Source organism: Trachypithecus francoisi, unplaced genomic scaffold (genome assembly GCF_009764315.1).
Source record: "Trachypithecus francoisi isolate TF-2019V2 unplaced genomic scaffold, Tfra_2.0 Lachesis_group1, whole genome shotgun sequence".
Lineage (NCBI taxonomy): Eukaryota > Metazoa > Chordata > Mammalia > Primates > Cercopithecidae > Trachypithecus > Trachypithecus francoisi.
This window is the reverse complement of record NW_022681454.1, coordinates 168,086,836-168,102,223: the sequence shown is the minus strand read 5'-3', so window position 1 is coordinate 168,102,223 and position 15,388 is coordinate 168,086,836. Positions and strand designations below refer to the sequence as shown.

Sequence of the window (15,388 nt, the reverse complement as noted above, 5' to 3'; positions counted from 1 at the left end):
TTACTCTGTTATTCAGATTCATCTGAAATTGAAATTATCACAAAATATTCATTTGCATTGTCATTATTGGGTATAGTCTGCTTATTTTTTAATCAAAGCATTTCAATGTTATATTCGTTTGTTTCAGGACTCATGCCCGTTGCACAGCAGCCGGTTTATTGTGCTTCCAAGCATGGCATAGTTGGATTCACACGCTCAGCAGCGGTGAGGCTACAACAACCATCATATCTCATTTTCTCTTTGTACACATGCATAAAACATGAATTCTCTAGAGAGGAATCACTTGAGAAATCAATTATTTTGGATAAAAGATGGAAAAATGGCATACCTCCATCTCAATTATAAAAATAGTTATCAGATCACATAAAGGACCAAATAAATAATAGATCATTTTTAAATGAAGTAGATTCTAAATACAGATGTGTTATTTAAAAATGTATTAAGGATAAGTAATGGGGAGATAGTACTTATTTACAAAAATGACCCCACATGTAAATATTATTAACTTCAGGTCTTCTGAAATGCAAGATGCAATAGGCCCCAGCCATTATTTGTCACCAGAGATACGATGAAAATGACTGAGAACATGGAGCCAGAACGAGGGGTGGGGCCAGACCTTTATTTGATACAGTGGTCAAGGATAATGTCTCCATGGAGGCCTAGGGTGAAAGGTGTACAGAGCTTAGTAAAATACTTTAGACCTAATTAATCACATGCATTGATAGCATGAGGTAAGAATGCCTGCCTTTTTATAATTCACAAAAGAGCAGCTTGAATGGGGCCTGGCAAGCAAGGGGAACGTAGTTTGAGGTATGCCTCAAGACACCAGCACAGGAGTCAGACCAAAAGCAGCTATGGGTCACTGTTGTGAGCTTGGATTTTATTTCAAGGACAACCATCCATGGGGCTTTTACACACAGAAGTGATAAAATCAGATTTCCTTTGTTTGAAGACCATTCTGCCTGCTTTTGGAAATTGTATTACAAAGGACAAGTGAAAAAGCAGAAAGAACAGTTGTGGGGGCTCTGGGTGGTTCATCTAGGTAAGACAAAGAGAGGATCTAGAGAGATAAAGAGAAAAATATTAGTAATCAAAGAATTAGTAGGAGACAGAAAAAACAGATGCACAAATGTTAACTGTTCAGTCGAAATGGAAGGTAAGTAGTTCTCACACTCTTAAATTGACTGGAAATTATTACTTAATTTGAAAAGACATAATCTTCAGACAGACTTCTTATGAACACATAAAGCTCTCTTACAAAGCAAAGTAAACCTTAAAGACCAGAAATTTTATATTTAAAATTACAAGACTGGAACCTTCTACAGTCAATTCTCATTATTCATAGTAGTGATGTTCCACAAAGTCACTTGCAAACACTACATTAGTGACTACTGAACCATTGCTTTTAGGGAAATACGGGGTTAAGTTCCTGAAAGCCTCTGGTCACAAAATTCCAATCAACAAGTCAATATATAACCTTATTTTATGTGTATTCCTGTTTAAAGAAACCTTATTTATTATGTTGTATGAACATTGAACTCATTACTAAAACACTTACTACTCATGCCTGAACAAAGTTTATCTAACACAAATATTTTCTGTACAGGACATCAGTCTTCTTACACTAAAGAACACTACACAGCACCTCTGCAGTGAGTTTAGCAGCCATTTTAAACAGCAGATTCACCAATAAAAAAGCACAAAATTAGAAAAACATGGCACGGCAGAGTATAGTCTTACTTGACCTCAGCAGGAACATGCACATCAGTGACTCAGATTTCTCACTGCCCTGTGCATGTCCACAAATAACCACACATGCTCCACAAGTATTGATTTCCAGGGTTACAGATAAATTTTAGCAAGCAAATTTAACAAATTTGTTTATATGCAATCCATGAATAATGAAAATTGACTAATTTTTTAATAATTGCAAATAAAATCAGTAGTTGATAAATTAAGCCAAATAATGTTAGTCTGAAAATACTTAAATTGTCTTCCAGATAGGGCAGATTATTAAGAGTGTCTTTAGAATCACAGTTCTAAAGATTTTCACTAAAAGTATTTTTAATTAAGTATTATTTGCTATACAACCACAATATCTGAAAGAAAACTTGGGATATCAATTCTAAGTCTCAGCTGCTTAGCTTCAGGTTCCTGCAGAGTTCAGTAGGTAAGAGAAGCTTACATAATTATTTCCAGGAGCTGTCCAGTAACACTGATTTTTAAAAAATTAATTAGGTGAGACTTTCAGGAATTAATATAATACTTTAGGTATGTGTTATTTTACTATCTACTTACCAGTCATTGTTATATAGCTGGGAGGATATCTAACTAGTATTTTTTATATCAGAGAACTGTAAGATGCTTTAATGATCAGTTTGTCCTGTATTATATGTTTATGAAACCGCTGAAACTACAACCTTCTAATTGGCAGTTGGCTGCTAATCTTATGAACAGTGGTGTGAGACTGAATGCCATTTGTCCAGGCTTTGTTAACACAGCCATCCTTGAATCAATTGAAAAAGAAGAAAACATGGGACAATATATAGAATATAAGGATCATATCAAGGATATGATTAAATACTATGGAATTTTGGAGTAAGTAAAACTGTATCTATTTTCTTTTAAATAATGAAACAAAGCATTATTTAGACAAGCTATAAAAAGGGGAAAATAAGCTTATACAGTTGAGAAATGAACGCAAGCTTCAAACTTTTGGTTTGGCAAACTCTCTGGGAGAAAATATTTTTTTCTGGATTTATGAATAGAATGTAAGTTTACACATTATGAATGTTACTTTGAAATATGTAAAATGCTTCATTACTACCTTCAGTCGTAAAGTTGACATTTAGTCATCTTTGAAGGCAATGATACCTTCTCTGCCTAAATTCCAAGCAATATTCAAATATACTCTTTGTGAAATATTGCAAGTTTCTGTAGCTTCAACCACTTTTATAAGAAATAGTTGATACACACACATACTTTCTCAATGAATTATGTCTGAATTCGAGTAGTTGAGGATTTCACAGCCTAGAATCATAGTTATCATGTTGAAGGAATCAGACCTGAGATCAAATCTTGGCTCTACCACTAACCATGAACTTAGCCATCATACCTCTAGATGCTTCAATTTTCTCACATATAGAGATAATAGTATAACAAACTTGGGGACTTTGAAAAACTTAAAATGATATATGTAAGGTACTTAAAATAGAAACTGGCAAAAAATAATATTTTCAGTAAATGCTAGCTGTTATCAATCATATTACTACACTAATAACATCTATATCTGGTAAGTCTAAGATCTACTGGTATGATAAAGATGAGAAAATGATCATTTGCTCAGTGAAAATAATGAGTATAAATTCCTCCTGCCAAAATGATAGAAGGTTACAGCTAAATTTATCAAATGATTTAGTTAATATCAATAGAAAAAAATCTAATTGAATAAATTAGATAAATAAGATATCTAATATGTAATTAAATAAAAATTGGAAGTAGCAATAGCTTAATGACACACATTTCCTTATAACATGTTCAAATTAATAGATTCTTCAGAAAATAACTTAAAATTAAGTGGCAACATGCCTCATTCTTTCGTCTCAAAATACTGTTTTCTTTATTTTTAGCCCACCATTGATTGCCAATGGATTGATAACACTCATTGAAGATGATGCTTTAAATGGTGCTATTATGAAGATCACAACTTCTAAGGGAATTCACTTTCAAGACTATGATACAACTCCATTTCAAGCAAAAACTCAGTGAACAGCGTATGTGTTAGCCGTAGCTGGAAATAAGCACCAATGGCTTATATTCAGACCCTATCTTCATTTGAATATAGCTTTTAAATGAAATGTTACAGTTTTAAGTTTTCCTTCATGCGTTTGATGATAAACATTTCCTAAATTTTGAGTGAAGAATATGGATAAAAAGTTATGAACTATTAAAAATGTGACGTGGACCAAAGCTAGGTTGTAATCTCAATAGTCTAAAAAATGATCAAAACAAATGATATTCAAGGAATATTCTGCCTTTCAGAAAGTGTATTTATATCTGTGATTCATAAATATTAATGTTCTTCAGAACGTCATTTTAAAGGAGATACTTGAATTTTTATTTAAATCAAACCAGATGTAAAACACTCACATATGTAAAGTTCATACTTTAAAAGAGGAAAGCTACTTAACAAGGACAAATATTTCATAATAATAATTTCTACTTATATACCATCTTTCAACTGAACATTTCAGTTCTTCCAAGAGCTTCTTAAAGTAGCATATTTTGGGGGCAGTAGTTAAGGAATAAACTACAGTGTAAACATATCCCAGATGAAAACTGATGTATGGAAAAATGACAGAAAGTAACCGATTGACACTGTTGATTCACAGTTCAGCCTCCCATCGGGGAAAGACATTTCTTTCCTCTGCTCACTTTAAGAACTTTAACTGACTCCAAAAATCTCAGGAATTAAACTTTTAACAGTTACAGCAATAAAGAATAGTTAGTACTCCAAAAAATGTTATATTTAAGATATGCTCAACAAGAAAAAAATGCAAATGTGACATTTTTTCAAATTACTTCTTTGTTGACTTCTACAGATTTCAAAAGTGCCTGTCTTTCAATACAACTTTTTTGTTCTTATCTCCATAAATTACTTAGTCTTCGATGTATAGCTGTCGAGGAAATGAAACCAGTTTTGCCACAGACACAACTGTAAATGTTTTTGTACCTATGCTGAAACTCATAACAACACAGAGGTAAAAATAGCTATGAGGTTTTGCTTTTTTTTGTTGTCAGCTAGCTTAAGAATCATTAAATACACCTGCTTTGGGTAACACTCTTTACAAGCAGTAATTAATGCTAATAACGGTGAAAGCACAAGATTTCTGAATCAGTCGTTTTCTCAAAAAAATGTTGGATAAGTGACTCACCCTGTCTGCTAACTCCAGACCTCCCAGCTTGAAGCAAAATCTATCCATGTGAGATTGATATGGATTTCCTAGAAGTACTGGAATGTTATCATATCTTGCCCTATTTTAATTCTGCTATAGAAAACTATTGCCTTCACTTTTAAGGATTAATTTGAATATGAATAACTGTAGTCTAGATTTTCATTTAATGTATTAAAGACAAAGTACTGAACATCAATGAACATCTGATAGAGATAAATTGTAATCAGGCACAAGCTTGTTTGTATGTTCTGGCAGTGACAAATCAGCAAATGATGTAGGCATGCCCTGTATCACTTATCTTCTGTATTTTTCTTCTGTCGTGTAAATACTATAAACTTTTATGGACAATTTTTGGACTAGTAGCCTTCAATATACATTGTGCTTTTAATTAGTTTTTTCAAATCAATAAACTATGTAGACATTTAAAACCAAATCTCAAGTAGAACTGAAAAATGTGAGTTACATAAGTTAAAAACTTACTTTAAATCTTATCTTCTATAGGTAACTCTAAATAAATTCATACTGTTATATATCTCTGTATACCAGTTGAGAAAATAATTAAATTGAAGTGTGGGGGAGGGGGACCTTGGTTTCTTGTATTTTTAGTGAACATCCTAATGTAAATGGTGTATTTTTCAAATGTGTTTTTCTTAGTAAAATGAAGTTGGTACTCAGAACAGCAACACTAGAAACACGTAGACATTGAGAAAAAGGTTGAGACTTCATAATGACATTGAAATGTCCTACAAATTTTATTTTCTCATATAAAAATAAATTTAGACACCTGTAATATCATTTAACATTCAAGTGATTATATGACAATTTCTCCTTACTTTTGCTCTCTTTATAAATTTAGCACACTGAAGAGGTCTGAGAATGCAAATTTTGAAAGAAATTCAAGGTGTTTCACATACTAAACATCATTGGATGGTTTTTCTTAAATTAGAATTTCTTTTTTTTTTTTTTTTTTTTTTTTTTTTTTGAGGCGGAGTCTCGCTCTGTCGCCCAGGCTGGAGTGCAGTGGCCGGATCTCAGCTCACTGCAAGCTCCGCCTCCCGGGTTTACGCCATTCTCCTGCCTCAGCCTCCCGAGTAGCTGGGACTACAGGCGCCCGCCACCTCGCCTGGCTAGTTTTTGTATTTTTTAGTAGAGACGGGGTTTCACTGTATTAGCCAGGAGGGTCTCGATCTCCTGACCTCATGATCCGCCCGTCTCGGCCTCCCAAAGTGCTGGGATTACAGTTAAATTAGAATTTCAAAAGGGAAATGTACTGGTGCGTAGGAAAAGGTGATTGGATCCAGGGTCACAGTTGTTGTCATAAGGTCTCCATCTCCTTCTCTCTTGTTAGCGTCCCTTCTGGGCAGGTCTCTCACATGATGACTTCCCGGATCTACAGGCCTGATTCCCAGCAGCTTCCAGTCCACCAAAAAAAGAACTGATTTGGGCTTGCCTAGGTTATATGCCCAATACTGAGACAGGCCTTGTGGTCAGAGAGATAGCTACTCTGCCTGCCCAGAAAGAGATGGCATACCTCCCCAGAGCTGGTAGAATTATGGAGTGGGAGGGAGACAGGAGAGGTGGGCAGGACATTGACCTGAGTTCTATAGACTAAGACAAGGAGGTGGAAAATTTGCAAAGGGAAAATTACGCTGTCATTACCAGAAAGGTGAATGCATGTTGAGGTGACAAAAACAATAGCCACTGTAGAGAAAGAAAGAGTGAGTAAAAGATGAATTACATCTTGATCCTTTGGATAAGTTTGCATACATCTTGATTCCTATAACATGCCTAGATCCATGTTTTCAAAGTATGTGAAAAACTGGATCACTCTGGATAGGGTATGATAAAAGAGGAGATAATGAATGGAAAATATAGGAGGCATTTCAGGCATATATGATTCTACTCATTCTTGATATAAAATATATTTCTCATTGTGAATCACAATGAAAAAGGTTCAAAAGGTACTTGCTTTAATATTGACTGCAAAACTGCAATCATTGCCTCTAGACTTGCTTTGTTTCTGAGATTCTGAATATATGACCATCTTAATTCTACCATTACATTCAAGCTTATTAACATCCTTTCTTTTTTCTTTCCTTTCGTTCCTTTCCTTCTTTCTTTGTCGCTCAGGCTGGAGTGCAGTGGCATGACGTGGCTCACTGCAGTCTCAACTTCCTGAGCTCAAGTGGTCTCTGGCCTCAGCCTCCCAAGTAGCTAGGATCACAGGCATGCGCCACCATGCCTGGCTAGCTTTTGTATATTTTTAAAACTCCTCCTGCCTTGGTATTGGCACCATTTCTAATTCTTCCTACTAAAATCTCATTGTCAGCATATAGTTACATTAAATTTTATAAGATTTCCAAGGTTATCTTTGAACTATGAAACTACCTTTTCCCCACAGTTTTTAAGTAACATTTCCACACATAGAATTCACTCATTCAACAAATAACACTTGGCTGGGTGCAGTGGCTCCCGTCTGTAATCCCAGCGCTTTGGGAGGCCGAGGCAAGTGGATCACCTGAGGCAAGGAGTTCGAAACCAGTCTGCCCAACATGGTGAAACCTCATCTCTACTGAAAAACAAACAAACAGAAACATACAGAAATTAGCTGCACGTGGTGGCGGCTGCCTGTAATCCTAGCTTTCCAGGAAGGTGAGGAAGGAGAATTGCTTGAACCTGGGAGGCGGAGGCTGCAGTGAGCCAACATCACACCACTGCACTCCACCCTGGGTGACAAAGCAACATTGCCTCAAAACAAACAACAAAACAAACACAAATAATTATTGAGAAATTATGTTGTTGGAAAATTTATATATACACGTTTAAGTATATTATATTCTATGTAGACGTTAGTGCAGACATGTATCAATTACTAGGTCCAATATGGAAAACAGCATTTGAGTCCTGAAGAAATGTAATATGGGGAACTATTAATAGTTGCAAAGATCCTGGAAGAGCCAAAGAGCCAAACATGGGTAATGAGGCAACCTAGCAACAGCAGGAAGGTTCTATCACCTCCAGAACTGGTGCAATTCAGGGTACTACCAGTGCCAAGGAACCAATGGGAGGCTGCCAATCAAAGCTGGGGCTACAGAGCAGGAGCTGTCAGATGGGAATTGGAATCCTGGAGGGGACAGCCACTGTCAGAGATGCCACCCGAAGACAGTGGAGGGGGAGGAAATACCCTGGAATCTCCCCCTGCAATATCCTATCAAGTATCTCTCAGCTAGGAAGGGAGTTACGAAAAACGTGATTTTCAGGGTCAGGCCCTTGCATTACACAGCACAGCAGCACAAGGGAAGGCTGTGGATTTGAGAACAAACAGGCAAATGACATACATTTTATATTTTTCCCTGCTACACAAGGATTTGGACTTGCTACTTACTCCCTTCTAAAGCTGCTTTTTGTTTTTGTTTTGCTTTGAGAGGGAGTTTTACTCTTGTTGACCAGGGTGGAGTGCAATGGTACCATCTTGGCTCACTGCAACCTCAGCCTCCTGGGTTCAAGCAACTTTCCTGCCTCAGCCTCCCAAGTAGCTGGGATTACAGGCACCCACCATCACACCTGACTAATGTTTTGTATTTTTAGTAGAGACGTGGTTTCACTATGTTGGCCAGGCTGGTCTAGAACTCCTGACCTCAGGTGATCCACCTGCCTTGGCCTCCCAAAGTGCTGAGATTATAGGCATGAGCCACCGCACCCAGCCTGAAGCTTGTTTTTAAGAATCATGAGTAAAGATATCACTCTAACTCCATAGGTATTCAATGGTGTGATGTTTCTGGGGTCTAGTCCCACAATAGCTAATGGTCCTGTAGTCATTTGCATGTAACCGCCTATGCATTTTGCTATACAGATGTATGGATTTATTATTAATTCCTATCACTAATCCTTAACATTCCTATAATTAATCCTATAACTAATAATTATATCCTATATATCCTATAACTAATGATAATTCCTATCATTAATCCTATAACTAATCCTTACTACTGTGACTTTAAGTACGTGTTCAAAAACTACTGTTTCATTCTCACAAGTGCTGTGAAGGAAACAAGGCTACTAAAAGATGTTGGGCCAGGCACAGTGTCTCATGCCTGTAATCCCAGCACTTTGGGAGGCCGAGGCGGGCAGATCATTTGAGGTCAGGAGTTTGAGGCTAACCTGGCCAACATAGCGAAACCCCATCTCTACCAAAAAATACAGAAAATTTAGCCAGTCATGGTGGTGCGTGCCTGTAGTTCCAGCTACTTGGAGGCTGAAGTGGGAGGATCGCTTGAACCTGGGAGGCAGAGGCTGCAGTGAGCTGAGATCATGCCACTGCACACCAGCCTGGGTGACAGAGTGAGACCCTGTCTCAAAAATAAACAAACAAATAAATAAATAAAACATGTTGACTGCCTTGTTAGATCTTACTACATTTTTAAGCTCAATCTGCTAGGTTTAAGTTGAAAAAAGATAAACTGTTAAATTCCTGCATTTAGGTTGCCCTAAAGTAATTTCATGCTAATGATATACCATTATTTAAAATCTAATGTACACATTTACGTAAATTTTTATTTGCCCGTAAATTCATGTGTGTGTGTGTGTGTGTGTGTGTGTGTGTGTGTGTAGAACCGAACTAGATCAATGGCTTTCAAATGTTTTGCTCCTATACCCATAAAATAATTTTTATAACTGTGTATTCTTTGTAATAATTGAGTAAGAGTAGCAAATAATTCAGATAAACCCTGAAATTCATGGCTTAACACAATAAGTTTTTTTTTTTCTTTACACACACAAGAATCTAGTGCTGTATTCAGTGAGCAGCTTTTCATGAGGTTGTTCAGGATCCTTCTACCTTGTAGCTCCCCTGTCTATAGCTTTCAAATCATTTACTTCCAGTCAGTGAACTCGAGAAGAAAGAATGGGCAGACATGCCTCCTTCTTGAACATTTCAGCCTGGAAGTAACATGCATTGTTTTGACTCATAGTCCACTGGTGAGACTAGTCCCATGGCCCTATCTAAATGCAAGGGATACTGGGAAATGTAGAAACTGCAGGTGATGCCTCCCAGGAACAACTCTACACACCACAGAGAGGCCACTCTAATGATGGGTGATAAGAGAAAAACTGCAATAAAATACCTCATTTGGAAAAGAAAAAAATGGGATACAAACCAGTGTGTGGTCAACAGCAATGAGACAGTCCTACCTTGTAGGCATTATGAGGTCTTTCTTCCCTGACAGTGGGGAATTTCCTTGCTGATATTGAAATCTTCAATTTGGGATTCGTAATTTTACCATTGTGCCCAGGAGCCTCTCTCTCTAACTTAGTGAATTTTTTCTTTGTCTATTATCCTCCATCTTTTGGTGCCAGATCTTCTGGGAAGTGGCGGAGTTTACACATACTGTGTCCTGTCAATGCAAGTTTCTTTGAAACCCAAGGTTTATTTTATCTTAAACAGTTAAAAAGCTTTTTTTTTTTTTTTTTTGGGTGGGGGATGGCATCACATTCTGTAGCCGAGGATGGAGTGCAATGGTGTGATCTCAGCTCACTACAACCTCTGCCTCCCAGGCTCAAGCTATTCTACTGCCTCAGCCTCCCAAATAGCTGGGATTACAGGCACGTGCCACCACACCCTGCTAATTTTTGTATTTTTAGTAGAGACGGGGGTTTCACCATGTTGGCCAGGCTGGTCTCGAACTCCTGACCTCAAGCATTCTGCCCGCCTAGGCCTCCCAAAGGGCTGGGATTACAGATGTGAGCCACCAGGCCCAGCCCAGTTAAAAGCGTTTAAATTCTGACTTGGGATTTCTTCAGCTGCGGATCGTATTAAAAAATTAGTAGGCTCTGATCTATTTACTTCTAGTGATTTTCATTTGCTTTAAAACACTGAAATATTTTTAAAGTCATAAGTCATTAACAGTCATAATTTTCAAGCCTGATATGTTATTTTGTACCCTACTCACTCATTATTCCTCTCTTCTTTCAACATAATGGCAGTACACTGAGGAAAGTAGACTTGGATAGAAGTCACACTTGAAATTTGTGTCATAACTAAGGGTTAATGGATCATTCATGCAGAAAACATTCCTTGAGTCTTATCTTTCTGTGCTTAGAGACTAGAAGCAGTTGACTTTTCCAACCCAAAAACCTCCACATTTTTGGATTACCCCTTCTTTAAGTTTTAATTGCAAACAAGGCAATTCCAGCCTGAGCTCACCTCTTGGTTCTATACTTTGCTAGATGTAATCAGAAAATACCGAAACATACCATTATCATTCTATCTCTGAATCCCTTCACGTAGGAATTGGTCTTGGTAGGCATGGGAGGGAACATACTCACCAAATGTTTTATCTTTGCTTAATGTGGTCCTGCCGTCTTCTAGCCTCATGGCCCACAACTCACCTGTGAAGCCAATGCCAGATACATTAGGTTTGTTGTTGTTTGGCGGCATTTCACTTCTGGAATCAATCTGTATTAGCGAAGGTAATGCTCGGTATTATAGGAGATAATTCCCCAAATCGCAGGGGCTTAACAAAATAAAAATTTATTACTCTCAGCTGCAAGAATTGAATGCAGGTGTAGAGTGGGCAGCATTCCAAGGTGGGGGGGGGTGATTCAGAGACTCAGGTGCTTTACATTTTATAGCTCCACAATCTCTCAGAGCCTTAGGATCTACTCAGAGGGCAGACAAGGCACACCTGCTCCTTAATCACTTCAGCCTTTTCTGATACCTTTTGTAGAGCTACTTAAACGGCCCCACCTGGGTGCAAGGGTGGGCTCTTAGTGCTGGGAGATGGAAACTCTGCCTGGGAACTCACTTTCCAGCAACAGTGCTACCCTTTGGAAAGGTAAGTATTTATCTTTGCTGGAGAGCTGGCTATTCCTGCCATACTCCTCTCATATTTTTAAGTTTAAATATAACATATATAAGTTTAAATTCATTACAAAGTAGTTACTTTTGTATATTTTCAATATTGGCTTAAAAAATGTCCAGTGGGTGATAAATACCATAATCATTTTATGAACCACTTTAAAATTCAAGAACACGGTCCTTCTCAAGAGTTAGAATTTTGTATTGTTTTGTTTTATCATTTAACTCATAGTTGCTTCCTCTGCAGAATTTTATTCTAAATATTTTTCTGTGAATGTTATAATTATAGCTCTGCGACAAGTATACATACACACACACGTTGAATTTTGAATTTTGTTTTTCATAAGGTCTAAGTGGATTTGATATCGTTAAAATAATACACAATTGATCAAAATAACAATGATATTAACATTTTTTAAAATGTTTAAATTTTAATAGCTTTAGTGGTACAAGTGGTTTTTACTTACATGGATGAATTATATAGTGGTGAAGTCTAAAATTTTAGTGAACCTGTCACCCAAGTAGTGAACATTGTACCCAATAGATAGTTTTTCATACTAAACGCCCTTCCCATCCTGCCCTCCTTCTGAATCTCCAATGTCAATTATATCATTCTGTATGCCTTCACATACCCACAGCTTAGCTCCCACTTATAAGTGAGAACATGCTGTATCTGGTTTTCAATTCCTGAGTTACTTAACTTAAAATAAGGCCTCTAATTCCAAGTGACTGCAAAAGACATTACTTCATTCTTTTTAATGACTGAGTAGTATTTCATGGGAGATATTATATATATTAAATATATATATAGTGGATAATATAATATATATTAGATTCCATATCTTCACAATTGTGAATTGTGCTACTATAAACATATGCATGCAGGTGTCTTCCTGATATAGTGACTTTTTTCCTTTGGGTAAATACCCAAGTGGTAGGATTTCTGGATTGAATTGTAGTTTTATTTCTAGTTATTTAAGAAAACTCCATACTGTTTTCCATAGAGGTTGCACTAATTTATATTCCCATCAGCAGTGTATAAGCATTCCATTTGCACTATATCCATGCCAACATATATTGTTTTTCTGACTTTTTAAATAATGACCATTCTGGGTGGTGTAAGGTGGTATCTATTGTAGTTTTAATTTGTATTTCCTTGGATGACTAGTGATGTTGAGCATTTTTTTCATGTTTGTGGACATTTGTATATCTTCTATTGAGAAATGTCTATTCGTGCCCTTTACCCACTTTTTTACAGGATGTTTTTTTTTTTTTTTTTTTTCTGGCTGATTTGTTTGAGTTCCTTGTAGATTCTGGATATTAGTCCTTTGTCAGATGCATAACTTGCAGATATTTTCTCCCATTCGGTAGGTCATCTGCTTATGCTGATCATTTCTTCTTGCTATGCAGAAGTTTTTAGTTTACTTACACCCCATGTATTTATTTTTGTGTTTGTTGCATTTGCTTTTGGGGTCTTAATCATAAATTCTTTGCCCAGACCAATGTCCAGAGGAGTTTCTTCTAGATTTTCTTGTAGTTTTTTGTTTGTTTGTTTCAGATGTTAAATATAGGTGTTTAATCCATCCTGAATTACTTTTTGTATGTGGTGAAAGATAGGGATCCAATTTCATTCTTCTACATGTGACTATTCTATTTTCCTAGCACCGTTTATTGAACAGGGTGTCCTTTCTCCAGTTTATGTTTCTGTACACTGTGCCAAAGATCAGTTGGTTGTTTTTGCCTTTATTTCTGGATTCTCTATTCTGTTCCATTGATTTTTTACCAGTACCATGTTGTTTTGGTTACTATAGACTTGTATAATCTGAAGTTGGGTGATGATGCCTCCAGATTTATTCTTTTTGCTTAGGACTGCTTTGGCTATTTGTCTCTTTTTGGTTTCATATGAATTTTAGGAATTTGTTTTCTAATTCTGTGAAGAATGATGTTGGTAGGAATTGCACTGAATCTATAGATTGTTTTGGGCAGTATGGTCATCTTCACAATGTTGGTTCTTCTAATGCATGAGCATGGTGTATATTTCTGCTTGTTTGTCCCGTCTATGATTTCTTTCAGAACTGTTCTATAGTTCCCCTTGTAGACATCTTTCACCTCCTTGGTGAAGTATATTTCTAGGTTTTTTTTTTTTTCGTAGTTATTTTAAAAGGGACTGAGTTCTTCATTTGATTCATAGCTTTGTCATTGTTGATGTATTGCAGTGCTATTGATTTGCGTATATTGATTTTGTAACCTGAGACTTTACTGAGTTCATTTATCAGATCTAGGAGTCTTGGAGGAGTGTTTAGGGATTTCTACATATGAAATCATATCACTTTCAAACAGAAATAATTTGATTTCCTCTTTTCTAATTTGGATGCCCTTTACTTATTTCTCTTGTCTGATTGCTCTGGCTGGGACTTCCAGTACTGTTAATAGAAGTGGTGACAGTGGGCATCCTTGTCTTGTTCTTGCTTTTAGGAGAAATGATTTCAACTTTTCTCTATTCAGTATGATGTTGTCTGTGGGTTTGTCATATATGACTTCTATTATTTTGAGGTATGTTCCTTTTATGCCTAGATTGTTGAAGGTTTTTATCACAAGGGGATGCTGAATTTTATTGAATGACTTTTCTGCAACTATTGAGATTATCATATCATTTTTGTTTTTAATTGTGTTTATGTGATGAATCACATTTTTCTAAAGACAGGGTCTCATTCTGTTGCCCAGGCTATAGTGCAGCAGCATGATCACAGCTCACTGCAGCCTCAACCTCATGGGGTCAAGATCCTCCTGCCGCAGTTTCCCAAGTAGCTGGGACCAGAGGTGCACACCACCATACCCAGCTAGTTTAGTAGTAGTAGTAGTAGTAGTAGTAGTAGTAGTAGAAGAGACAAGGTCTCGTTATGTTGCCCAACCTGGTCTCAAACTCAGATTCCCAGAGTGGTGGGATTACAGGTGTGTACCACTGTACCCAGCTGAATCACATTTATTGACTTGCATATGTTGAACTATCCCTGTAACCATGGAATGAAGTCTACTTGATCGTGGAGAATTATTTTTATTCTGATATGCTATTGGATTTGTTTTGTGTGTGTTTTGTTAAGGATTTTTGCATCTATAGTCATCAGGGATGTTAGCCTGGAGTTTCCTTTCTTTGTTATGGCCTTTCTTGGCTTTTGTATCAGGGTGAAACTGGCTTTGTCGAATGAGTTAGGGAGGATTCCTTCTTAATCTTTTGGAATAGTTTCAGTGAAATTGGTACCAATTCTTCTTTGAATGACTGGTGGAATTTAGTTGTGAATTTGTCGGACTGTTGGCTTTTTGTTGTTATTGGTAATTTATTTTATTACTGATTCAATCTTATTGCTTGTGATTGGTCTGTTCAGGATTTCTGTTTCTTCCTGATTCAAGCTAAGAGGGTTGTATGATTCTAGGAATTTATTCATTTTCTCTAGATTTTCTATTTTGTATGCATTTAGGTGTTCATTGTAGTTTCTTTTGTATTTCTGCGGTGTCAGTTGAAATGTCTCCATTTTCACTTCTAATTGAGCTTATATGAATCTTTCCCCTTCTTTTCTTG

General features: G+C 36.7%; 1 protein-coding gene across 2 annotated transcripts in view; it reads left to right on the top strand.

The window, feature by feature from the left end:
• HPGD (15-hydroxyprostaglandin dehydrogenase) overlaps nucleotides 1–5,495 on the top strand; it is a 31,120-nt gene extending 25,625 nt beyond the window's left edge. For both annotated transcript variants that reach the window (XM_033215722.1, XM_033215723.1), the window contains exons 5-7: nucleotides 128–204; nucleotides 2,435–2,598; nucleotides 3,630–5,495. In XM_033215722.1, the coding sequence (XP_033071613.1) occupies nucleotides 128–204; nucleotides 2,435–2,598; nucleotides 3,630–3,768 (380 nt within the window). In that variant the 3' untranslated portion in view covers nucleotides 3,769–5,495. The remainder of the gene's footprint in view (nucleotides 1–127; nucleotides 205–2,434; nucleotides 2,599–3,629) is intronic.
• Nucleotides 5,496–15,388: the final 9,893 nt, after the last annotated feature.